The sequence below is a fragment of the Cupressus sempervirens genome, chromosome 3 (assembly GCF_028749045.1).
Source record: "Cupressus sempervirens isolate cs-2001-9-10 chromosome 3, ASM2874904v1, whole genome shotgun sequence".
Taxonomy (NCBI): domain Eukaryota; kingdom Viridiplantae; phylum Streptophyta; class Pinopsida; order Cupressales; family Cupressaceae; genus Cupressus; species Cupressus sempervirens.
Window position 1 is genome coordinate 712,333,201 of NC_143120.1, and position 25,173 is coordinate 712,358,373.

Consider the following 25,173-nt stretch of genomic DNA (forward strand, 5'->3'; position numbering starts at 1 on the left):
ACCACAACTATATGTGATTCATAAGGAACCTTGAGGTTGTTCCATTTGATCACACAATCTATTTACATTGTTTAGCATATGAGAATCCTTATTCAAGAGAGTTGTAAATTTGATATTTCATCTTGGAATGTTAAATATTTGATTTTGTATGTTGTGGTGGAACAAAACTCAGATCAACATGTCTTGACCCTATTTCGAAGCAAGCTAGTAGGAAGAAGACCCAACTACACCCAAAAGCTGCCAAGCACAAACTAACTAGACAATAACCAAAATGCATGAAACAAATGAATACCCAAGGATCCATCTTAAACAATGCCGGCCACAATCATACTCGACCTCACACCCAAATCATCTATATTGTGGATTCATAAATTGCATGTCCTACTTGGTTTGAGTGAGCTATATATTTTATGGGGATATTAGAATCTTATTTTATAGGTAGTGAATGAATCGTCTATATTTTCTATCAGATAAAAGGGGAAGCAAGTGTCCCAACCCTATTAAAAAGAAAGCTAGTAGGTAGACACGAATACAATGTCATCCTAGAAGGAAGAAGGCCCGACTGCAGCCAAGCTGCCAAGCATTAACTAACAAGACTACAATCAAAATGTATGACACGAAAAAGTGCCCAGGGATCCAGCCTAAACAATACCAGCCACCATTATATTCAATCTCACACCCAAATTATATATCTTGGGGATTCATGGTTTTCATAGAAATTTCAAAATCTCACACCATATAGAAGATATAAAGAGAGGTGACATAAATGATGAATGCATAAGTATAAACGGCATACACATGATCCTTGGAATGTAATATAACATTTTTAAAAAGTCTGGCTTCTCTGGATTCTTGAGCTTAAGAGATATGCCACTCGTCATATTCTTTAGCATTTACCTCAAAGCACTACAATGATTTTGAGGAGATTTAGGTTTTAGACGTCGTGCCTGCTTTGGAGATTGAAAAGATAAGAATCAATCTCGTCAACGAGAGCCAGGACCCATTTTTCGCGGTGGTGTTGAATGCACACAAACATCAGTTTCATCTCCATCTTCATCCTCCGAGTCTGCACTAATCCAATTGCTTGGATTAGGTTGAGAAGGTCTCTGATAAATCATTGGATTAACATTCACCACTCCACCTGTCAAACAGAAATGCAGATATAAAACATAAGGAACTCCATTATATTGCTCAAAGAACCACATATTCATAGAAATAGATAAATTGACGCAATAATCAGCCTTTAATGTGAAGGAAGGTGTATAGAGACCAGAACTACAACAAAACTACTTATTATACACATCATACCCTGGCACATAATATTTATTTTGCCTCAAAGTAAATATAAAAATAAAACTAAAGATTACCCATAAATAGAACTGTACATTGAAAGAAGCCAGGAAACATATGCCTAAAGCCATACTACCTTCTTGTGGGTGCATATCATGTCTCTCAGTTATACTTCCCCTTCCACCAGAAGACAAAACTGGACTAGAGGATTTGTGTATTATTGATTAAAGAAAAACCATGCTGAATGGAGACAAGGGTAAATTTGAAAAGCTGCAAACAGAAATGATTTTAAACCCACAACATTGCAGCTAGGAGAAAGACATGATCATGAAATATATGCATGCATTATGAAGGGACTAGAAACAGACTCACTTCCCTCTTGTCCATTCTGTGCAACTAGAACCAGGGGATAAATTAATTTAGGAACAGTTAGAATACCCTAGCATCCTGAAAAGTGAAATCCTGAATACCAAATAAAAAATAAGATGCAGCACATCCTGCTGCCCCTGTATGATTCCTCATTTATACTGCTCTCTTTACCATGAAATGTACATTGATTGGAGGGGAAAAACCGGAATAATGGTGAGAAAAATATCTAAAGAATTGTTAGTTTTACTTTTGACAACAATTTCTGGCAAGTCCCTATTTGACATGGAAGGGGCATAACTAAAAAACAAAAAAGCATCCTTTACAAACCCTTCCGGAACAGGATGGACCAACAAAAATTCCACTACATCCCCTAAGAAAATGTGGAAATGTGTCCCACACTATCTAGACACTGACATGCATACACTTGAAACAAGTGAATTTACAGGATACTGTTACCCTCCAGTGCAATCCTACTTGAGCATTGGGTGGCAGTAATAATTAGTTACACCTATTAGATTCAAGAGTGGCCATGAACCAATCATAGAATTTTCATGGACGATGCCATTTATTTTCAGTGTTTCTCCAAGAACTGGGGACAGCATATCATTTTCCAGATTTCAGGGATGGTGGAGAGATGCTATCAAATTAATAATTTTAAAAAATACCAAGATAACTTAAATGAAAAGGACCCTAAAGTTTGAAAATATGAAAATTCAAATATGTACTAAAAAAATAAACATGAATCAGTCTAAATCATATTTAATTATCACATAGGTAAGTTTAACTCATAACATTACGTTTGTTCAGTCTTGAAGACACACTGAAAACATTAATCAAATAAATTAAGTTCAAAAGAGTCAATGTATTTTCTCCAAAATGCATAGGATAAAGATCTCTCTTTGACACTTGTAGCTTTCCATGCTTAGCAGTTTAATGTTGACTTAACCTGCATCTTGAACAAGGGTCTGAGCTGGGATTAAAATAACCCTTTTACCATCAATAAGCTAACAAGTTTGCTTTCCATTCAAAGGATTCCAAACCATAATTAATGGCTGTGTTTTGCAAACTTAAGTTTAATCCTTGCTACTAACCAGCAATGCCCTTGTATCTAACTTTTGCCAAATTGATGCCAGAAAATTCATGTTTAAATTGTTCAGTAGCTTTGTTTTTTAATTTAATAGACTATATTTTAGGGTGTTGTTGGGGGATGCCTCACATCCCTTGGATGTCCCTCAGGCTATCAGTGCATTGCTAGGCATTTCCCCACAAGGCGGGGAACATCTCATTCCCTTCCCATCGCCACAAGAATACTTAGCCAGGGACATATCCCTGTGAACCGTTAATTAATATTAAGTGTCTGCAATCTGCTGAAATACAGCAAGCATTAAAGAACGACTACATTACATGAGCAATGCCATTTGATTTTTACTGCCTTCACTGTGTTCAAAAGAAAGATTAACAGAAGTCAAGTCATTTCATATAAAACAGGACTGCATCACATCTCTGATAATACAAAATATTCAATAATATCATCAGTTACAAATTAGTAAATTACTATGGGTTCAGATTAATAAACTCCATGATCAAAATGGATTTAAACAAGTCATGAAATTTGTCCCATTTCACATTTAGCCTGCCAATTCATAACATCAAAATTAGGTCTCAGTTATACCTATGTAAACAGGCCAAAAACCATAAATGAACAATCAGAAATTAAGAGGGATGCCTTTCTGCAAGGTTTTCTACTCATCGTATAAACCATGTTCAACCAATTACATCTAATGGCAGAGACGAAGGCAGGGCAGTTTAGGGCAGGCATACTAAACAAGATTATCTTTTGTGTTATTGATGTTTGCTCTCTCATTTGCCTAGAGATAGCTTGTCATAGAGGTACTTTTGTGTGCTGTCCATCCCCTTGGAGGGATTTGCTTTCTAGTATACAGCTTTCAAAATATTTTTAAATCAAACAATGCATTGTCTCTCTATTTTTCTCAACCAAGAGGTTGAGGTATTCTATCCTTTCGTTCTCTCTATTTCCGATGCAAGTCTCTTTTTCAGCTAAAACATTTATAACACTTTAAAGGATCAGAAAACAGACTTACAAGAGATTTCTGATGAATCTGGCTATTAATAGGAATATTGCTTGTCCTAAACAAATGCAAGTGGATAATTTGGAAGAGTTATGAAATCTCTGACTACAGCCGGCAGATGAAATCACCTGTCAGTATGTTATTTCAACAAATTTAACAAAATCAAGTGGCTAAGGTATTCCATCTTTTGTGTTGTCAGATTTCCACAATTAATTAAAATTAAATTTAGAGGCTTCTATTTTAGACTGTGTAAATGTTTTCAGCATCAACATTTTGGATCATGCTCCATTATCCATCATCAGGATGTAAGCGAGAGCACAAGATGTAAAAATATAAGATCTCACATTTTAGCATCTCTTGCTCTCTCTTAAATCCTGATGATGGATCACAGAGTGTGATCCAAAGCATTGATGCTAAAAACACATGCACAGTCTAAACAGAAGCTTCTTAAGTTAATTCCATCTTTTTGTTCTCATTATTTCTCATGCAAGCCTGTTGCCAGTAAAACATACATATAGTTTTGAGGGATCTGGAAATAGACTTGAATCAGTTGTTAGAAATTATAGTACAGTGAATCTAGCTGTTATAATGAATATCGTAGTTGTTTGTTGTAAACAGATGCAAGTGAATGATTCGGAGGACCTATGAAATGTCCCTACAGCCGCCAAAGGAAATTGTCTGACAATATGTTATTTCCAAACTTAATAATGCACATAAACTCAGTTTCTGTTTTGTGTGATATATTTCTTATTAGTCAAATCTGATCAAAATTTAAAATTAGTCATCCGAGATTTGATAGCTATTATGTGTATCTATTTTTTCTAAATTTTTTCTAAGCACAATGCAAGTTAGATGGCACAAAAATTATAGTGCAATATAAATCATTTGAATGTCATTATAGGATACAGTTGAGGTGATGTCCCCCTCATATCTTGTCTCACAGAAAACTGATTAAGTGTTTGTTTCCTTTGAATGCGTGTAGGAATCTCTTCACTTGCATCAGCACTGTCCTGCATGATAGGATGATCTGCTTCTTCCCCACTGACACTTTTTGTGCCACTACCTGCTCAAGAAGTAAGCCCAACATTAGGTGTTTGTCAAAATTCAATCTTGAATGTAAGTTGCAACCAGATGCTACATAGATACACACTTCCACAGCTAGAGATAGGATAAACATATAGACACTTCTTCCTTATCAGCAAGTACCCACCAGATATATTTGACCAGATTCTAGTATGATCAGAAGGTGGTCCAGAGCCAGCTGAGGGGACAGCTTGTCCACTAATATGTTTAATATGGTTATGAGGTGTTTGAAATCTAGGACGCCCTTGTCCGTGGTCCTGCTGCTGTGAGACCCTATTTTCGACAGGGATTCGCTCTGACTTGTCCATTTCTCTAATTTGTGAAATTAGCATGGTTGCTAAGACAAGTGTGGCATCAAAATCTGCATTTGCGCCATCATCCAATCCAAACTTAGGTGCCAATAGGATAGGCCTGAGATATTGATACAACCAAAAATGTAAGGATTAAAATCCATTACAATTTTTTTAAAAGGGCTGTTGAACTTCCAGATCTTAAACGTAAGTTTCCAATATAATTGCATAACATATGAAAAACACCCAGATTGCTTACTCGCCGGCCTTCTCGAAAAACATATGCATACCAGCTTCACATGCTTCACAGAAAGAAAGAAAGGCCTGCCATTTCAGCCAAAGGATGGGACTAGCAAATCAACTTATGTTAAATACCATGAAGTTTTAAAAATAAATGTTACCAGTACATATAGTGATAGACAGCTCCATTAGTTGTTCAGTATCACACAACTAAAATTAAAACTGTATTTAGGTTATGATGACTGTTAAATTAATGAAACATAATTATAATAGATTCCCAAAGTTTGGATTTAGAATTTAACAGCAAAAAAGTTAACACGCATAACTGAGAGTAGGGTACAATGTTAAAAAAATAGACTTCAATATGAGACATCTTATTGTGTTATTTTGTCTGAGAATGCTGCTAGAGCAATTTATCAAACCAAAACTAAATTTCAATTCAGACAGTTTCTGCAGATGTATGTTTTACAATACCTTCAGTTCCTTCATGCTAAAAGTTACATCAACTGCCGCTCCCCTGTGGCAATACTCCTGCAACTCCTCAGTGGGATCAATCCAAAGTTGGGTATGCAGTGCACCCTCACTGTTTTCTGGGTTGCAGAGAATTTACAAATTATACCACTGCCCATGAATGATTAAACATAATCAACAGAACTCATGAAAATAAGCAAATGAATAATGAATCATCTCCCATTCAATTAATGCTCTATAAACCTGTCATGGAAAAAGCCCTAGGAAACATCATACAGAACAGTCCTGGTATCTTTTTACCTTTAACTGGATCTATATAGCTTCTGAGCTCAATAGCTTTCCCTTCTGTAGAGTTATCCATTTCTGAAGGTAAGGCTGTTGGCTCAGTCGCAATAAGGGTTATTTCTTGAAGTGAAGACTGGAAATTACACAGTAATCTGTTTAAATCACGAGGTTTTACAACCAAATGGCTGGGAAATTGAGTCCGATCAAGTGCCAGATGTTGAAGATCAGGTTGATAATTACAAACAATTGAGTAAGTCTTTCGGATGCCTACAGCAAAGCACAACCATCAGAGAGCTAGTAAAATTGAATCAGTTAAGTTTTCATAAATATTCACCAAAACAAACTGCAATCTGCTGTCTTTACTTTTATAAACACACCATTTAAACAATCCAAAGTCCATTGCAGTTTTGTTGCCTCCGCCTCCGGCAAGCACACTGACAATCGATCCATACTAGATGGTGGTGTCCTAAAAATAGTACAAACAGCCTAAAATTCCATGTTAAAGATGAACACCTAACCCCTACATGGTATAATTGCTGTAACTGAAAGTGCACTGACATGTAAATAAGAAAAATCCTTCATACCTTGAGGAGAACGCTACATTGAGCTTGGGCTGTAGAAAGCCTGTATGTATCAAAAAACTGTGGTTTGAATGTCATTGCTAAAAATGCTGACCGAGAAGAATTGAGGGTCCGAAAAATCATCTGAAAAGAAGTTAGAGCAGTTATAACAAGGACAGAAACAAACTTCAAAGACCAGAAAATACATGCAATGCATGTCTAGGGTATTTAAGTATATACTAAAATTTCGACAGTTAAGTTAGATGCATTAAAGTTGGTATAATTAAGGTATTTTACCTTGTTTAATTCACAACTAGGTACTAATTACACTTTACTTGAGCTTACTTAGGGAATTGCATAGGAGTAGTTGGAGCGTTTCCACTTTAAGTGGACTTATCATGCTATTATTTTAGCATATCCTCTTATATGGATGGACTTTTCCACCTTAGGTGGACGATCCACCTTTTTTCAACTTATCACTTTATCACCCTCCACCTTTGTTGCGCATATTGCACAAATTTTATTACACATTGAAGGATTACGCACCTGTGGGGGACATGTGATTCTACCTTTGGGTGGATGATTATCATGCGATGAGACAATAACACTTGTCATTGCCTCATTCACTCCAACATTTCCACCTTGGCTATATAAGCAAGGGGTCTCCTATGTAATGTTCATCCAATTTTCCAATATTCTATTCATTATATTGATTTGTATTGCATTCTCGATAAGAGTACTGTTAATTCTTATCATATCATTTTCTCTTACCATTGTGCTTTGCATTGCCTCTAGATCATGGGTGGCTACTTTCATAGCCAACTCTTACAATTAATATATGCGACTGTAATGGTACAGAATCAGGCATACAACACAAGTATTTATACTATATAATGGTATTTGAGGTAACCTAAGTTGCTTGTTGAAGTATGGGTCCAGAGTTCAAGTATGTTGATATAGAGATTTTTGCCCCCAGTTTCAGAATGTCCAGGTCGGTTGAGAAAATTAAATCATTCCCATAGGATTGTCAGTGTGCCATTAAATAATTAATTGAGAGTGCTGAGTTTGTTTATTTGTTAATCTTGCAATTATCTATGTTTATTTATTTGTTAGACCCGTAATTATCTAATGCTGTTGTTATAGGAGGTTTCCTATAATATATGATATACAAGTTCTATAAATATGTAAATGCATTGATGAAATGAACATATTGAAACATAATAATATTTTCTGGGCCAATTTTTTTATATAGTGCCTATAATTTCTGCCCAAATCTCTGATATGGTATCAGAGCTGGGCATCTAAATATCTTCTTTACTCCCAGTTTAGTAAAATTGCAACTTCTCTTTCAAATCCTAACAAATTATAAAAATTCGAAATGATTTGGAAAGTTTATACAAAGGAGAGCAAAACCCAAAAACACTTGGAATATATTTTGCATAACAAGAAAGCAATTTCGAATGGAAAATGGGGGCATGAATGTGATTTCAGCGTGCAGGTTTTAAGAACTTGTTTTTGCTTTTGTGTGGTGATTTATCATTGAGCAATATCCACCATCTTAGAAAACATTTGTCTTTAATTGTTAGTACAGATGTCATATGGGCAAACATTTGGAAATGTATTGTTGACAATTCACTGAGAGTCTTAAATACAAACTTTGAAAGTCTTCACGCACAGTCAAGATATGATGGCACATCGTCTTTCTTAAACTCGTAAAAAAATTAAATTCAGTAGAACGAAGAAATTTTTTATGTAAATATTAAATTAGAGTTTATTTAATAGTTATATATTTACCCATTAATGGATTCTTAAGGTTTCATCCACCAAGAGTGAATAGGGAAGAAGTGAAGTGGGAAGCCCCAGAAGTGGGCTGGGTTAAAATCACTTTTGATGGTGCTGCAAAGGCAATCTGGGTCTGTCTGGAGCAGTGTGTGTGGCTAGAAGCTCAGATGGTAACATTCTTGCGATGGAATGCAAAAGATTAGAGGGGACTGAAAATGAAGCTGAAGTCCAAACAACACTTCTAGGGGTTGAATTGGCATAGAAATTATTAGGGGAAAATTTTGCATTTGGAAGGTGATTTGCAAATCATTGTGAATGCTATTGCATCAAGCACTTCATATACATGGGGATTACAAAAATTTATCTCAACTATCAAAAAGAAGCTGGCACTGTTTTCTAATTTCAAAATCACCTATAATTACTGGGAAGGAAACTCACTGGCGTATTCATTGTCCAAATTGACAGTCTACATGGTAACCATGACATAGGCGGATGTGACGACAACAGGGCCCAAATTGGCAGATGAAATGGCAACCACAACATTGGAGGATGTGACAATAGTATGGCTACAAAGCAGGGAAGTGGTGATATGAGAAGTATGAGTTGGTAAAGATTTTGAAGGACAGGAAAGGACAACATCGCACTCAAATGGTGGAGAGTGAATGCTTTTCAATTGTCCTTGCACATGTTGCACTTAATGTGACTAATGACAACCAACTCTACTTTCCCGTCTACACAATTGATGTGTTCATTCTCATTATCTTCTGCAAGCAGCTGCATCCCAATTGTCTTGTGCAGTGTGGTGAAGGAAAAGGCCATGGAAGCAAACATTAGTTTCAATGCCACGAAGCAACAGATGGCATTTAAGGGGCCAATTACAGAGGAAAGGTTAAGACATGTTTTTACCTCTGTGAACACGGTTTTATCAACATCATTTGGGCCCTTCTAGGTGTGCAGTATGCAATTTCCAGTTTCAAGTTTCAAATGGCACAGAAATACTGATATTGTGGCTCTTTTTTGTGGTTGGGGCTTGTATTTTGCATCCAAGGGGGGAGGTGAAGCAAATTGTTGAGCGTTGTGCGAAACCAGAGTGGAGAGTGGGACTAGAAGAAATCTTGCACTACGCAATTCCAGGGCAAGGTTTTGTAGCAGCACGAGATGATTGGATAGGGTTGCTTGGGGTTCCATCCCTAGTGCACCCTTTTCTACTGAATCGTTCTTTGGGTGATGGTCTAAACAAGAAGGAGGAAGCCCATAAAGCCTCAGCATGCTAGTGGACTTTGTACATGACTAGGAATTGGAAGTAGTAGTAGGAATTCCAAGAAATCAGATTAACCCAGATATTCCCAAGCTGAAAGTAACTGGAACCTGGGAGAATATGAAGGAAAGGAAGGAAGCAAGGCAAAATGTGTGTGCTCCTGGTCAAGGATAAGTTGACACTACCTGTGGATGAAACTGGGGAGGTGATACTTACGGTAGAGGTCGAGGAAGAAGAAATTCTCAAGCTAGAGATAGAGAAACACTCACAGAGCTTCAGCAAGAAGCCATGTTGGGAAATATGATTTTAAAGATGCAGCAAACGATCCTTGAATTGTGGCACTTCCTCCCTTGGACTCCATGGTGCTTCAGTTTCTGTGAATGATGGTTTCAGGTATGCTAGTGTTTCCAGCAAGGTAGTTCTTCACCTTGTTAGTTTTCTCTACTTTCTTGTGTGTCAAGTGCTTTTTTGGTCATAGCATTACATTTGAACTGGCAGGGATAGTAGTAAATTATGAAAAGTTGTCTAGGTCTGATGGCAAATCATATTGTGGTTCTTGTATATATATTCATGCACGTCCCACTCTATGGATAAGTTTCTGGTTTTGGGGTGCAAATGGCAACACGATTCATTGCAAATTTAGGGTTCTTGGTGTTTTGTGTATCCAGACAACTACATAAAGTCTAGAATTTTTGATATTTTGCTATTACCAATAGGTTGTCTCAAGGACTTGTAAATTGGGTGGAATGTTATCAGGGTCTGGAAGACGAGTTTGTCATGGGGGGTTTTTATGTATATGCTCATCTGAACTATACGGGTGAAGGGTGTACTATCTGATGTTTAGATTGTTTCAAGGTGAAAAAATATTGTGGAGAAAATTGGAACATCATCAAACAATCTAAATGATCTTAAGTTCGTACTTCATATCATATTATAATAACAAAATCATCTTTTACCAAGCAATAAAAATATAGTTATATTTATTTGAAAGATTTATTAAGTATCAATCACTTAAGGTCTTTGACATTGCTATGATTAGGAGGGCGGGGAGTTATGTAAAGACTTTTATCAAGGAAGAAAATAGAGCATTGATTGGAGAATTGGAAGGTAAAGACTTCCATGCATGGCAAATCAAGTTACAAGTGATCCTAATGCCCTTCGTTGATTCTTGGGATGTGGTGAATGGAGCCACACCAAAGCCAACTCATGCTGATGAAATAGCAAAATGGACTACAAAATTGAATATGTACTCCACCACACTGACTTTCAAAAACCTTAAAGCAAGTATGGGATGATCTCAATGCTTTGCTTGGATTGCATGCATCAAGTGCAAAGAAGGTCCCAAAGATACGGTTATTTCAGCTAAAAATGATGGAAAATGTAATACCTTTTGAAACACAGGTTAGTTTTGTTCATCGACAAATCAACTAGCTAAGAATAAAAGCTCAGGTAGATGATGATGACATAGAAACTATTTTGTTGAATAGCAATAAATTTGATTGGCATAGTATGGGAAGATCTCACAATTTTATTTTAATTAGAGACATCAAGTGTAAACATGAGCCTAAAGAAAAAGCTATTCTTGCTAAAAAATTATGGAAAAAGACTATTATTCAACACAACAATAAATTTTGTTCCCTGATGAATCAACTAGTTAAGACAAAAACCAAGATAGATGATGATAACGCAAAAGCTATTTTGTTGAATAGCATGCCTTTTAGCTATAGCGATATAGTGTTCACATTGAAAAAGTATATGTTACTCTAGAAGATATAATCTTTACCTTGATTGATGAAGAAACCAAGCAAAATGATTCAACCATAGAAGAAATTGTAATGCTTGTCTAAAACAAGGTTAACCATTTCCTCTAAATCTAATTCTTCTACTTCAAAGGGAAATCAATTCTCCAGGGATAGAATTTTGTGCTAGCATTGCAAGAAAATGGGGCAAGTCATGATGAACTGCATTGGATGTGCTCAAGATCTCCTCAATGGTAAATACAATACAGATAAGGCATTGATAGAAAACAATAATTAAGAATGCCTCTTTGAAGTGGCTAATGAAGACCCTCCACAAAAGAATAGTAAGGAGAAATATATTTCCTTAGAAAAATCAAGAAATACTAATTTTTATTAGATGTATATGTCCCCAAACAAATTTATTTGTTATTTGTGATTGCATATGTGTCACGAAACACAAGTATTTATTGTGAAATTGGATGTGTATATCCCCAATAACATTTGATGAGTGATAGTGATTCAATGTGATTGTCCCCAATCACAAAAGTTGGTAATTGATGTGTATCCCTAATCATAGTTGGGGTTAGTATAAATGGATGTCCTTATTCGTAACTTTGATGTTGGCCACATGTGATTGTCCCAATGTAACATGGGGACACATCCCCCCACCACGACCTTCTTGCCACCAAGTCACCATCGGGACACGAAGACAGGCAGACATCCCTAAGATCTCTAGAGAATGCCAGGCGTCCCTCGACTGTCTCGAGGACATCTACACATCCGCCATCCCTAGTCCCCATTCAAGATGAGACAGCAACAACTAGAGATATAGGGCTGGTTAGTGTTCCTTTGGCAGATCTTGACAATAAGGAGTCTGGCAGTTCTAGCAATGAGGAGTTTGCCTTGGTGGATGATTAGAAGCCTTCCTTTGCTACATTTTGACATGATTTTTGTGCTTGTTTTAATATCATGCCCCTCATTGTAATCACCTTTATAAAAAAAAATTATAAGATAAATCATAATATTCTATTTGTCAATAATTTGAATTTTCAATAGTAATTGGTAATAGGTATTTCATTATTCAATGTTCAAAATGAAAACTTCAATATTCATTGTTCAATGTTCAAGAATACATTTTGTAATAGGTATGCTGTAATTGTCTATGTATAAGTATTATAAGGTCCAGGATTACTGAGAGGGGGAGTCAATTAGTAATCTATTAGACTCGAACTTTTATCAACTTATTACCAAATGATTAACCCAAATTAGATCTACTCAATAAAACACTCAACCACATTTATCCAATGTTAACTTGTGAACCAATCAGCAAAAAAACACATGAAAGCATCCACACAAGTAACACAATAACACCAGTATTTTTCACATGGAAACCCTTGGTCAAAGGGAAAAACCACGGTGGGAATTAGTACCTACAAGTAATTTGCACTCTTCTGAAATACATCTGGTTAAAGGCCTAGCCCTTTTATGAGCTTACAATAATGCACAGTTAAAAGAAGACCATGTTAAGAGTCACCTAGTAAAGGGATTTGCCTCTAGCCTTGTTAGGAGCTTTACCTTGTTAGAAGTAACCTTGTTGGAGAATTTCTAACTCAAGTTAACGAGTCATCCGGTGAAGCGAATTAATCTTCAAACCTGTTAGGATCTTGCTCACCCTATTAAGTAACCCAATTAAGGGATTTAACTTGGAAAGCCTATTAGGATTCAACAAGGAAGATGATATGCGAATATCACTTCTCCTTTGCTTGTACATGTCCAATTAAGCCCAAGTCTTGCTTCTTTTCGAAGACACTCAACCAACTTCTCCACGGCACCCAACATTCAAGATCTACAAATTTGTAAATACATCATACTACAATATAAATATATTCTCCACTTGTTAGGACACTGCCTTAGCCAAAGCCAAAATGTATTACATTTGAATTTTGCCTCTAGCCCACCAAACATATTACCAAACCCTAATCCATTATTTACTCGATCAAATCGGCCACCAATTTCAATTGCACATTGATCCGACCAAGAACACTTACACTTTTTCACTTGTTCCAACATACATGCATGACTTCACTAAATTCGATCACCACAATCGATGTGAGACCACAATATCGATCCACGTCATACTACCACATAACCAGAACACTTTGATCACAAAAAGATTCACCGAAGTCGGACGTAACATCACCTATTAAGGATCAAACATAAATTGTTCTAAGTTTTCTATCAACTTCCTACAGAACGATCGTCAATCCATCCAAACCATTTCTTCTGGTAAATGAAACATTGTGCAATCAAAACATCAATCAAACAACTGAGTCTAGATCATATATCCAAACCATGACACTTGAAACCACACAAATTTGATAGAATAGTCCAATCATTCACCGTTTGTGACTGGATGTTCTTCCTGGTTGCTTTGTCTCACCTAAATCGATCATCACTCTATCCAAACTTGTTTCCAACTTGTGCAATCATAGACATTGCATCTAGGGACATCTCTAAGCCTCCCATTTGAGTTGCAAACTCCAATTCAATCTCCAACATTGTCAAAAACTGAATTCAGCTCTGCATATACAAGAACAATGCTCCTAGTAAGCTATCAATCAACATTACTTGAGTTGACATCAATGGCAACACAATAACTGATCAGTTTAGCATCAAACCTATATCATGATACCTCTACAACACAATATGCATCAGTTAAACAACACTATGTCCAAGTATTTGGTATTATTAGATCTTATACAGTTATACAAATATATAGATACATTATGCACATATATACATATATATGTGTACCATTGATTCAATTTCATTTGTCTATAAGATCTCCTAGGAACCAATAGCATAGGCTTCATTAAAGACATGTTAAAGGTTACCCATTGCACTGGGAGCTTTATTATTGGCAATGGGAGCTTTATCGTGATGACAACACTCACACATTGATGAAGAAATTCTTCCTAAGCCACCGAAGGATTTGAAAAACTTATCAGTAGTGGCAAATGAAATCATTTTAGATGTGGAAAATTTATAGAGAATTTGGTGCCCTTCTTCGATACACATGCATCTTTTAGGAAGATTGGAAAACTTGGAGATTGAAAGAATTTCTTCAAAATCTTATCCATAATTTTGATCCAATGAAGGTAAGCCTTTAATTGGGTACTTTAAGTATGCATATCGTAATTTGCTTATATTGGAAGAGTGGAGCAACAAGAAACAACAATGAAGGAAAGAAAGGTGAAGCTTCTAGCTTGGTGGAGGCACATATGACTAGTGGTGACAAAGCACCAATTGACACCCCTAAGTCTAAGGGAAATGAGTCATGCATTTCATTGTGACATTCCACAATAGAACCCTACCAACTTTGGGAATTGGGTGTGGCTTGAGCTTCCCTATTTGCAAGATATGTATCATTAGTGGCTAATGATTTACTAGTGACATCTTCAAGAATAACTATTTCTTAGGCATCTTGGGCTTAGTTAGTAGGTGGTAGTAGTAGGTCTAGACCACAACAACCTATTACAAGAAGAATGTGAATCTCTAGTTCAAATGCCACAATAATTAGGAGACATAAGGATGATAAGGAACACATCCATATTGTAATAAGTTAATAACATACATATAGTACAAAAGATAAAAGATGGAAAATGATAAGAGTTGAACATTAGATTATGGAATATGCTAACTAATGAATGAATATATGTCAAAATTGAAAGAACTATGTTGTGAATGATATTGCGCAATTTTCTTTTTTGTTATTTGCAACTCTTCAATCTTACTGCAATTGGACATACATTATTGAAAAAAGTATGGATACTCTTCTTTTGTAAGCATTGGGGTATAACTACAACTTGTAGCACATTATGACACAAAACTTCAGTTTGTGAATCCATTTTCTAAGCTGAAATTTGGTTTCATTGCTAGGAACCCTAGTCAAGCAATAAAGAATAGATCAAATTTACAAGGCTATCAATTACTTTGATTAAATAATTGCTAAAGAAGGCATTATAAATAAGACATTTTTTCTTAGGATCTATTGTAGATTCCTTTAGATCCAAGCCTCACGAGAGGAAGTTAGGAACCTAGGAGATGACCAATGGGTACGCAAAGATTCTCAAGGGATCCTTGAAGAGATGTGACAAATAGAAGTAGAACAAGAATAATTCATATGGGATTCATGGAAGGATCAACAAATTCCGAATCATTAACACCTGTGAAGAAAAGAGATAATGAGCAATTAAGAGATTTCAAAGATAACATTGAGTTAGTGATTGAGTTAAATAAGAGTAAAGGAAATTTAAGAAACATTAGAGAGATAAGAAGGATACCACAAACGAATGGAAAAGGCTAAGAAAGTAAATTGTGCCAAGGTTTGTTGTAGGTAAATAAAAAGGAGAGAACCCACATTGTTTAGAAGATTGGAGTACAAATGTGTACGCCATAGGGGTTGTAGTTGAACAAATAGGGCCTTCGGGTTCGAGTCTTCCTCCCTCCTCCTTGAGCCTCTCCCTGTTCAACTGGGTATTACAGATATTACACTCAACATGGCTTGGACTCGATAAGATAACACCCTCTTTCAAAGGTTTCTCACATTTGTTGACTACTTGCAAGCTCTTCCGACAAGGAGAAAGCTTTTTCCTATTCCCACTAAGATCTATCTTGACAAGGATCTCACTAGATCACAAGTGACAAAATTGAGGCATTCCCAAGGTCTACTGGCAAAGGCTAGCACAAGGGGAAGTGGGTTGTTATCAAGAACCTTAGGGCTGTTATTCGAGATTCTCCTCCTCCTAGGTGGGAATCGAGGACAGCCACCAAGCCCAAATAACAATCCTAGTAGCAATTGGACTTGGCGGAGCCGCCCTTTGGTTCCTTATCCACTATCAGAACAACAATGACTCTTTATGGTCCTTGTCAAGTCTTTTGTAGGATGTCCCTGAATCTATCAATATTCTTCTTGTTACAGAGACTTATGAGAGCCCTATTCATCCTCTTCCAGGTGTGTCTTCGATTATTAATGGTTGACTACTTTTAAGGATGAGGTTAGATGATCCAGTGAGGTCAAGGGGTCCAGTAGGGTTGCCTGTTTGATCAAACAGTGCCTTTTTAGTATGATTTTCGTGGCTCAATCTGACAATTCTACCAAATTCTTGTGGATCCACATTGGTCGGACAACGTCACATTGCAGAGACATCTTCATCATAGTATGTTATTTCCTATCAGCTTCCTTGTACTATGCAATTCATAACACAGAGAGTGGTGACCCTTTCGAGGACCTTCATGAGCACATTGCCCAATTTTTTGCCATGGGTGACAAGATCATTTTGGGGGATTTCATTGCACAAACCAGATACTATTAGACCCCCATCTATGATCGTAGGTCTAACTTGGTTTGTACAACAGAATAAGATCCAAACAGACTAGGCTAGCAGCGATTCTCAAAGGATAGGCAAGGTCCCTTCACTAGATATGGTCGTCATCTGCTACAGGTATGCGAGTCTTCAAACTTGGTAATCTTGAACAGGGTTTCTTGCTTTTCTAGGTTTGGTCTTTTCACCTATTGGCCTCACTACGACGGTATGAGTGTTGTCGAATATGCTCTTTCTTGCACTTCCTTTATTCTCTCCATCAACCACCACTATTTCTTGCCTTCCCTTGGCCGATCATGCCCTTCTTAGCCTCACCTTCAAGGTCTCCCCTCCTTCCCTCCATCCCTTCACTGCCCCTCCTAAGTTGGCCCCCTCCACCTGTACCTCCTTTTGCTTTGTCGAGAGCAACCGTGACCTTTTCGTCCACCACCTCAAACAACTCCTCCCTGGGATTCCTTCACTGACTCTAGGGGTTCTCCCTCCATGTTTAATTCATTGGCTACCAAAAAGTGGGAGCCTGCCCTCTCCATTCCCCACTAGACCTCCTACCTTTCTACAACCACAAGTGCAGGAGTACTTGCCCCATGAATCAATGGTTAGATGGGGACTGTACGTCTTTCCACCATTTGAATTTCTCCACTCTTTCCCCCTTGTTCGTCCAATTGAGGATCGACTACTGTCACCTTCTTCGCCATAACAAGCAAATGTTCTTCACGATGCAATATAGATACCTCTGTGCCTCTCTTTTGTAGTCTCCAAAGCTCTTTTGGCATACCTTGTTCCCTTGCCTCCCTCCTCTCCCCTCCACCTTAGATCACAGCTCCCTGGTTTCCCACACCTCCACTCTCTAGAGTCTACAAGACCCCCAGCCCCCCCCACACCTCGTAACCATCTCTTCACGTTCTCCAATATTAATGAGGCAATTAGATATATGAACAATAGCAAGATAGTATTGAGGAAGGGTTCCAAGTGGAGCTCTTCAACCTTGGTATTATTGTTTTGGGCTCCCTTCTCATAGTTCTCTTTAATAGAGTGATTTGTACTGGCTTTCTTAACTCTTGGTCACTACACATTATCCATTTATTTCATAAGACCAAGTTGGCCTCAGACCTTGGCAACTACTAGAGCATCATGGTTGGGCATATGCTTGTCAAACTCTATGTCACCATGTTGAATACTATATTATCCATGGAGCTTGATCGTCGACAATATCGTACTAGGGGGTAGGTCGGCTTTCCTATTGATTTTTAAACCATGGACAGGCTTGACACTGCTCGACGCCAGTCTATTGCTACTTTGTTGACTTTCGCAAAGCATTTGATTCTATTCCTCAGACAACTCTCTCCCAAAGACTTAGAGACATTGGGATTTTTGAGACTTTACTGGCAGCTATCACGAGATTATATGAGAATGTGGTGGGCAGGTTCAGGACTCCATAGGGTTTTCTAAATCCCATTCAAGGCACCATTAGGGTGAAGCAAGGGTGTCATATCTTGATAAGCTTGAGTCTTTCCTCCTGGACTTCTTGCTCCCTAGTGATGGTTGCTACTTACACCAAGTTTTGACATCCATTTTGCTATTTGCCAACGACGTGGTTCCCTTGGCTTCTTCTGCAGAGAGAGGTCAACAACTTCTTGATGGGTTGGCCTCTTATGATTTATGGCAATTAGTTGTGAACTTGGGCAAGACCCGGGTGATGGTCTTCAATTGCTTAAAGACCTTACATCTCCATTCTACTTTCAAGGCATTAAGATTAAGATCACCTCCTCCTATACTTACTTGAGGGTTAAGTTCTTCGGACCCTAGCTTCAACCCTGCTATGTAGCCTTGAGTTGATAAAGGGCTTGGTTCCTTGGCTATGCTTGAGAGATAGTGGTTCAAACAACACTTTCAAAATACCACAACCAAGATGTCCCTCTTGGACTCCTTGGTCAGACCAACTATTCTCTACAGCTCTATCATTTGGGGGGGCCCTCTATTCGAATATAACTAAGCTTCGATTGAGAGAGTCCCAACTATCCTCCTTTGACGCATTATCAGTCATCATCGATCCACCCCCCACAATATCATATTTGTTGAGTTTGATGCTCATCCTTCAGGATTTGGTTTGGTACCTTCATCAGCTTCAAGGCTTCGCAAACTCCTCTAAGGGTCGTTGCAAACATTCTTATCCAGTCTATTGCTCTTCCGAGATGGTTGCAATCCAATCCAGCTAGCTGAGCTCATTGTTGGTTCGCTTAGGCCTCTGCTCTTCTTTGTTCAATTTGGATATTGATGGACTGCCTTCTCCCCCTTTAGTTCTCGTTGGATGCCCCTGCTTACCTCCTTCCCTCTCGAATGAGCACGTCATGAATGACATCTACAAACAATATATCATTACAATGCGGAGTAACCCTTCAAGGGAGCTCCACCCAAGGATGGCTTTCTATACTGAGCACTAAATGGTTATCCAAGACGGGATCATTAATCACCTTCAGTACCTCACACGCCGTTGGACTCATGCCCTCCACATCTCCTTGGGATCCTTTAGGGTGGGCTCCCATTGGCTACATAAACAAATAAACCGTCAGATTGATAGAGAGGAAAGGATTTATCACCTCCACCCTCTTGGGGAGGTGGAGAGGGAGAGACATTTTGTTTTTTTTTTCCCCCATTCACTATGAGATCAAGGGTGATGCAGAGCCACGCCTTGGAAAACTCAGGAGGAATCAGTCACTCAACTGAGTTGCTTCAAGGGGCATCCACAACCTTCAGGATCACACACGATATATTATAACCACCCATTGTGTTTGAACCAACTGTTCTTATCATTATTATTATTATGAAAACACAACCAGAGATACCTTAGACTCAACTCATAAGACTCCTATAACCATCCAATAGATTCAAAACTTTGAAAATAAATCCCCCAAAAATTTCTTCTTGCTGCCTCTGGATAGACCTGCACTCAGACATGAATAACTTTCGAACCAGAAAAGATTTACTCAATCCAACCGTTGAGATTTTGCGTAACTAGGTTTCAAACAACATATAAAAATTTGAGAGAAATCCAACGGTTCAAACTTGAGATATTGACCCCGCATCAGAGTACATTTTTCTGCAAAACATTGCTTCTTGCTGTCTCTAGATAGGCTTGCACTAAGACATGAATAACTCTTGAACCAGATCAAAACTCTTCAATCGCTCTAGTGAAGATGGGCGTAATTAAGCCTATAATAACATATCCAAAGCTCATGAAAATCCAACGGTGCATTTGGGAGATATTACCCATGCACTGAGACTCATTTTCTGCAAACATACCGAATTCGACCCAAAACTAAAACTTTTTAATCTTCTGCAAACTATCAACTTGTTTCCAGTGAGAAGATAAGAAAAATCCGTTCAAAACTCAGACCATCGAAAACTTGCACAAAGACAAAATAAAAAAAACATTCCATATCTCTCCAAATTCGATTCGTGTCTTACATAGCCGACTGGCTCACCCTTAAATCTGACTTTCTTTTTCCTATTAAAGGATGTGAAACGTTTTCTTCTTATTTTAGAAAAGAAGAATGTCTTCTATCCAAAAAAAAAGGATAAGAATCTGAAACGTTTTTCTACCGATATTAGACAGTCGTTTTCTAAGTCAGGAATATTCCAAAAACTGCCTACTACCTATTATTGGATTCTAAAAATCATTAAACACTCCACCTACGAACTAAAAAAAACTATTCTAATTTAAGATCCACACACCTGGTCATAGGTGGCTATATCTGGAGAGCTTATCGAACTGCTACTCTAGGTATGTCACCACATGTAGGACGTTATTACAAACTTCAAAAACTAAAAGCATTTAAAACATAACATTAAATTCCCTATTACATTTTCAACAATGTTGCCTCCTATAGCGTTTCTCTTCTCTGCCACTGCAGCAAAGGGGACATTCTATTGTTTATTCAGGGGGTACATGAGACTATCTTCTTTCTTTAATTACATTGATCAATGATGTCTTGACCTTTATCTCCAAGAGGCCATGCAACTTTCTGATCACTCTCTTAAGCTTCAGCTCCCACTAAGACAAGCTTCAAAGCAGCTCATCACCTCCTTCACTCTTGGTCTCCTACCTAGGGGACGAAGAGGTCGCTCGGCCATTCTTCAAGTCACACCAAATCTGTGACCTCGCTAAGGATACACTCAGCAACATCACCCTACCTCCAGTGACTCCTTCATATGAATGGGAGCGTGCACACACACCTTCACCCCAAACCGTATCCTTTGATGGTGGACTCCTCACCTGTGAGGAGTACTTAAGTTCTCCTTGTTCTGCCTTTTGACTATCCTATTTTGTTCTTTCCACGAACACCATTTGGTGCTCCCACTACTGGTTGCAGCCTTGTTTGTATTTTTTTCAGTCCTTTAGACCCATTTGTGGTCTCTTGTTGGACATTAATAAATTTATCTTATCTTATCGAGAAAAACAAATGAGTGAACTGCTCAATGAAGCATCAAAGTAGTTAGTCACTCACACCAACAAAGCAACATTAATTCTAACCAAACCAGTAGGAAGGATTAAGAAGTATGATATTTCTTGCACATAATGGGAAAAAGATTGGTGTGGTGTGGAGGCTCTACCACTTCTCATGTTAACACAAATACCCCACTCTAAACTAGATTTTGCCAACCTAAAAATCACAATGGATAAAATATTTGAGGGATTTGTAACCCCCTTAGAAAACTTAAAACCCCTAAATTTAGATGTACAATATTTGGATCCTATAGTCAATACAAGTGTGCAAAAAAATGAAAGAATGATGAATTAAACAAGATATCATATCAAGGAATATAGGAAGAAGATGATCATATGTTTAGTAACTTGACTAGGAATACAAGTGAGAGATTGAAAAACAATATAAAATGGAAGATTAAGGAAGAATAGGAAATACCACAATCTAATAATGTGTCATTAACTAAAAAAAAAATCTCCTAAAATGAAGTATATTTTAAGTCAGGAAGAATCTCAATATCACATATATTTGATCATTTGAGACTATAATATAATGTTAAGAAGACGAGTTTTCATACATAGTTATTGTGAGACAAAAAAATAGAGACTTCGTAAACCAAATGACTAATACCAAAAAGAGAAATCATCAAATAATAAACCAATTCAACATTGCAATGAAGCCAAAGGAACTTCTCTGAACATGGGCTCACTAGTGAAGCTCGTCATTTTTTGTAGGGGATACAATAGAAGTAGTCAAACACATATTTGTTATGGAATCTTTGCAATAGAGAAAAGGAACAAAGATCAACAAAGTTCTTCTTGGTACAAAGGTTTATAGTACTTGTCTTGCACATTTCTATTTGATTCAAACTATCTACAAGTACTTGCATTTCATTGGAACTTCTTTGTTCCTTTGCCATGGCTTGTTGTATCTTCGCCTATGCTTCTTAAAGCCTTTATTTCTTCATTTGAGAGTTTCAAATTGTAGCCATTTGGTTTGTGTTCGGATGACAAGTGAAATTGCCTTTTTATTTTAGGCAATTGTCTTCGTGGTTGGCTAGTTCACGCCATTTGCATAGCATTGTTGCATTCCCACCTTGTTCCTATTAATTTGACATCCTCAAACAAAGTGCCCCTATTCATCGCATTGACATTGTATCATACGGTGTCCTTTTGCATCATATTGAATTCAATTTCTTCACTCACTATTATTGTTGATTATTATTCACTCTTGTATTCCAATACCCAACAGGTTACACACTTTTGTTGGTTATTTCGTTGCGTTAACAATGTATCTTTAAAGTTAGTATGTTTGTCTTCTATAAAGAGCATTGGCATGCTTCTTTTGTAATTGTACAAGCAATCCTTGATAGAATGTCCCAAAACTTTGTATATATCACAAAATATGTTTTTGGGACAATTTGTAATATTATGACTCTCATTTTACATTTTATGCACCATAGCCCCTTATTACCTTAGTGGCTTCTTCTTTGGCCTTCAAATCCTTCATCTTCTCATCATGTCCTTCATCAAGGCAACAAAGGATTTTCATATCATAATATCCATATACCCAATACTGACGCAATCCAAATGAACATCCACTATCAAACTAGGGCTTAAATGGGCTCAGACTAACCGTGCACTAAATTTGTAATCAACAATATGTAGTATGAACCAAGGAATTAACCAGATATCTCACATTTTTCTATTAAAATCAATGAACTTCAACTACAACTTTGAGAAGTAGAAACCATGCAAAATATAGAAACTACACACAAGAATCCACAATATCTTTGATGAGAATTGTATATTAACTTCAACATAACCTTGGCAACAATTTATTATCTCCACCTCCTACTATTGCTACTTCCTCTAAACTCCTATCTAATGACCAACTCCTTACAAATTGCTACTTCCTCTAAACTCCTATCTAATGACCAACTCCTTACAAATGATAAGGCAAAGTCTTTTATGGACTTCTCAATTACAATGAAGGGTCCAAATTGATTTGAAATCAATGGCAAAGATAATTCTAAGCAAATTGTAATTAAGGTTTGTTGCAACCACTCCTAGCAAACGTTTAATATCATTCAATGAGATAAATACATATTGTTTCAATTTGTTCAACTGTTGAAAACAGTAAACTACAATAACCATGTAAGGAAACAAATGACAAAAGCAAATAGTTTGGTAAGTAGTTTGCAACGTAGGTTGAAATCTCTACGATCCATGCCTAGATATAGTCTTTTGAAAACGAAATCCCACTCAAAATATTGATGAGATTAAATATATATAGTGAAAAACATCTTTAACGGATGAAGCATCCTTCGTGTATGGCATTCAAGTCAATGGCTAGCCAGCAGGGCAATTTACCAGTCAAAAATTAAATAACTAATGATGCCTGCCATGGCCATGACCTAGAACATGACCTTTACCTGCAGTAACCAAACATTGTATAATTCACTACATGCTCCTTCATATTTAGTTCAAAAATATATTTTAAAAGTTTTTTCATCGTTAGGGAGAGCAAATGAGAAGTACGATACTGAATAAACGATAGAAAGACATAATTAGGTTATCTGTATAAAGCGTGTGAAAAAGAGACCAGAAACGTTGGTCAAATAAAGAAATGAAAAAGTAAAAAATCAAAACATACCTTGTCAGGAAGGCATTCGATGCTGAGCTCGTTACCAATCTTGGCTAAGCAGGTAATGGCTCTGTTCAGGGTTTTGATGGCGTTGCCGCTCATCGCACACTCCATCTCTGATATTCAAATTTGATTAGAATTCGCTTCACACAAGAAATTGGCAATACTTTCTACCTCCGGAGCTGTACGTTTCACTCTCTTTTTTCGCGCCTTGCACTAAGTTAGACGGATGTGCTTACAAATTAATTGACAATTAGAAAACAATTTATTTTTATTTTTATTTTTATTATTAGTTGATTATTTATTTTATTATTGGTTAATTGATGAATGTTTGATTTGTGGGGTTCATTTGGAGCCATTCAACTTTACCAAGTAGACCAAGGGTCCTCTCCAATATTGTATTCATCAACTTAAAAAGATTCTATACTTTGATTTTTGATAAAAAATCATTTGTGATTTTTTATTTTAAACTTTTAGATGGATAATTTTAATAATAGGTATTCCTTTAGAATAATGCGAATAAAAAAAAAAGTTATTGTATACTAATGTAAATGCACCTAAGAAGTTAATGTAAACTATAGTTTTGAAATAGAAAAAAGTTTTAATTTTTTATTATAATGTAGTAAGAGTAGTCAATTAGTTAGAGGAGGGAGGATATTATTTCATAGTTATACAAGAGGCCTTCATTATTAGGGATTTTTCTTCGACTTGTAACATTTTCTTCTTCATTATGTTTCTTGACAAGTTATATCACGTCTTACAAAAGATATAATAAACTAGGGACCTTACCATTACTTGGTGAACATGAGGCACATGTATAATGTGACTAAGGAATAATTAAAGATGTGCATGTGAATTAGGACCATCCATGTCCTCTACATTAAGAATAGTTGTGTGAACCAGCAAAATTATGCTTAGTCGCCATTATATCTATAACCCCATTTGCACCTTGAGGAGGAGATGGGTTCCTATGAGGGGAAGGCAACATGTGTGCAATAGTACAAAGAGTGTTGCTCCATTCAATAAGAGGTTGGAAATGGATAACTTTTATAATATCATGTTTATCTTGCACTTGAATAAAGAAATAAATAATCAAAAACCTTTCCAAATATTAAACAAAGAATGAACTATAAAATCATGCCACATTTGAGCAAACTTGGCGAACATCCATTGTGAATCATCTAGAAGAATCATGGGGCAAA

At 36.9% G+C, this 25,173-nt stretch overlaps 1 protein-coding gene across 4 annotated transcripts; it reads right to left on the reverse strand.

Moving 5' to 3' along the window:
* Positions 1–758: 758 nt before the first annotated feature.
* Positions 759–24,222, reverse strand: LOC149568748 (uncharacterized). 4 transcript variants are annotated; one of them, XM_089821641.1, is made up of 10 exons: positions 23,981–24,222; positions 6,703–6,822; positions 6,496–6,604; positions 6,134–6,385; positions 5,837–5,952; positions 5,382–5,446; positions 4,960–5,243; positions 4,656–4,812; positions 1,427–1,491; positions 759–1,141 (listed from the first exon to the last, which is right to left on the reverse strand). In XM_089821641.1, exons 1-10 carry the CDS (start codon positions 24,083–24,085, stop codon positions 984–986), a joined length of 1,431 nt encoding a protein of 476 aa, XP_089677767.1. In that variant the 5' UTR covers positions 24,086–24,222; the 3' UTR covers positions 759–983. The 4 variants fall into 4 exon arrangements, with proteins under 4 accessions (XP_089677767.1, XP_089677769.1, XP_089677770.1 ...); XM_089821643.1 differs by having other exon boundaries at positions 6,496–6,584; positions 23,981–24,157; XM_089821642.1 differs by having other exon boundaries at positions 859–1,106; positions 23,981–24,192.
* Between the last annotated feature and the right edge of the window lie 951 nt (positions 24,223–25,173).

What these genes read in the sequence shown, in the direction of transcription:
- LOC149568748 (XM_089821641.1), bottom strand. Translation starts at nt 24,085, where the DNA reads ATGGAGTGTGCGATGAGCGGCAACGCCATCAAAACCCTGAACAGAGCC. An exon ending in TTTTTCGAGAAGGCCGGCGA is followed by an intron (nt 5,244 to 5,381) that starts GTAAGCAATCTG and finishes TCAATATCTCAG; the next exon opens with GCCTATCCTATTGGCACCTA. An exon ending in AATCTGGTCAAATATATCTG is followed by an intron (nt 4,813 to 4,959) that starts GTGGGTACTTGC and finishes CTTCTTGAGCAG; the next exon opens with GTAGTGGCACAAAAAGTGTC.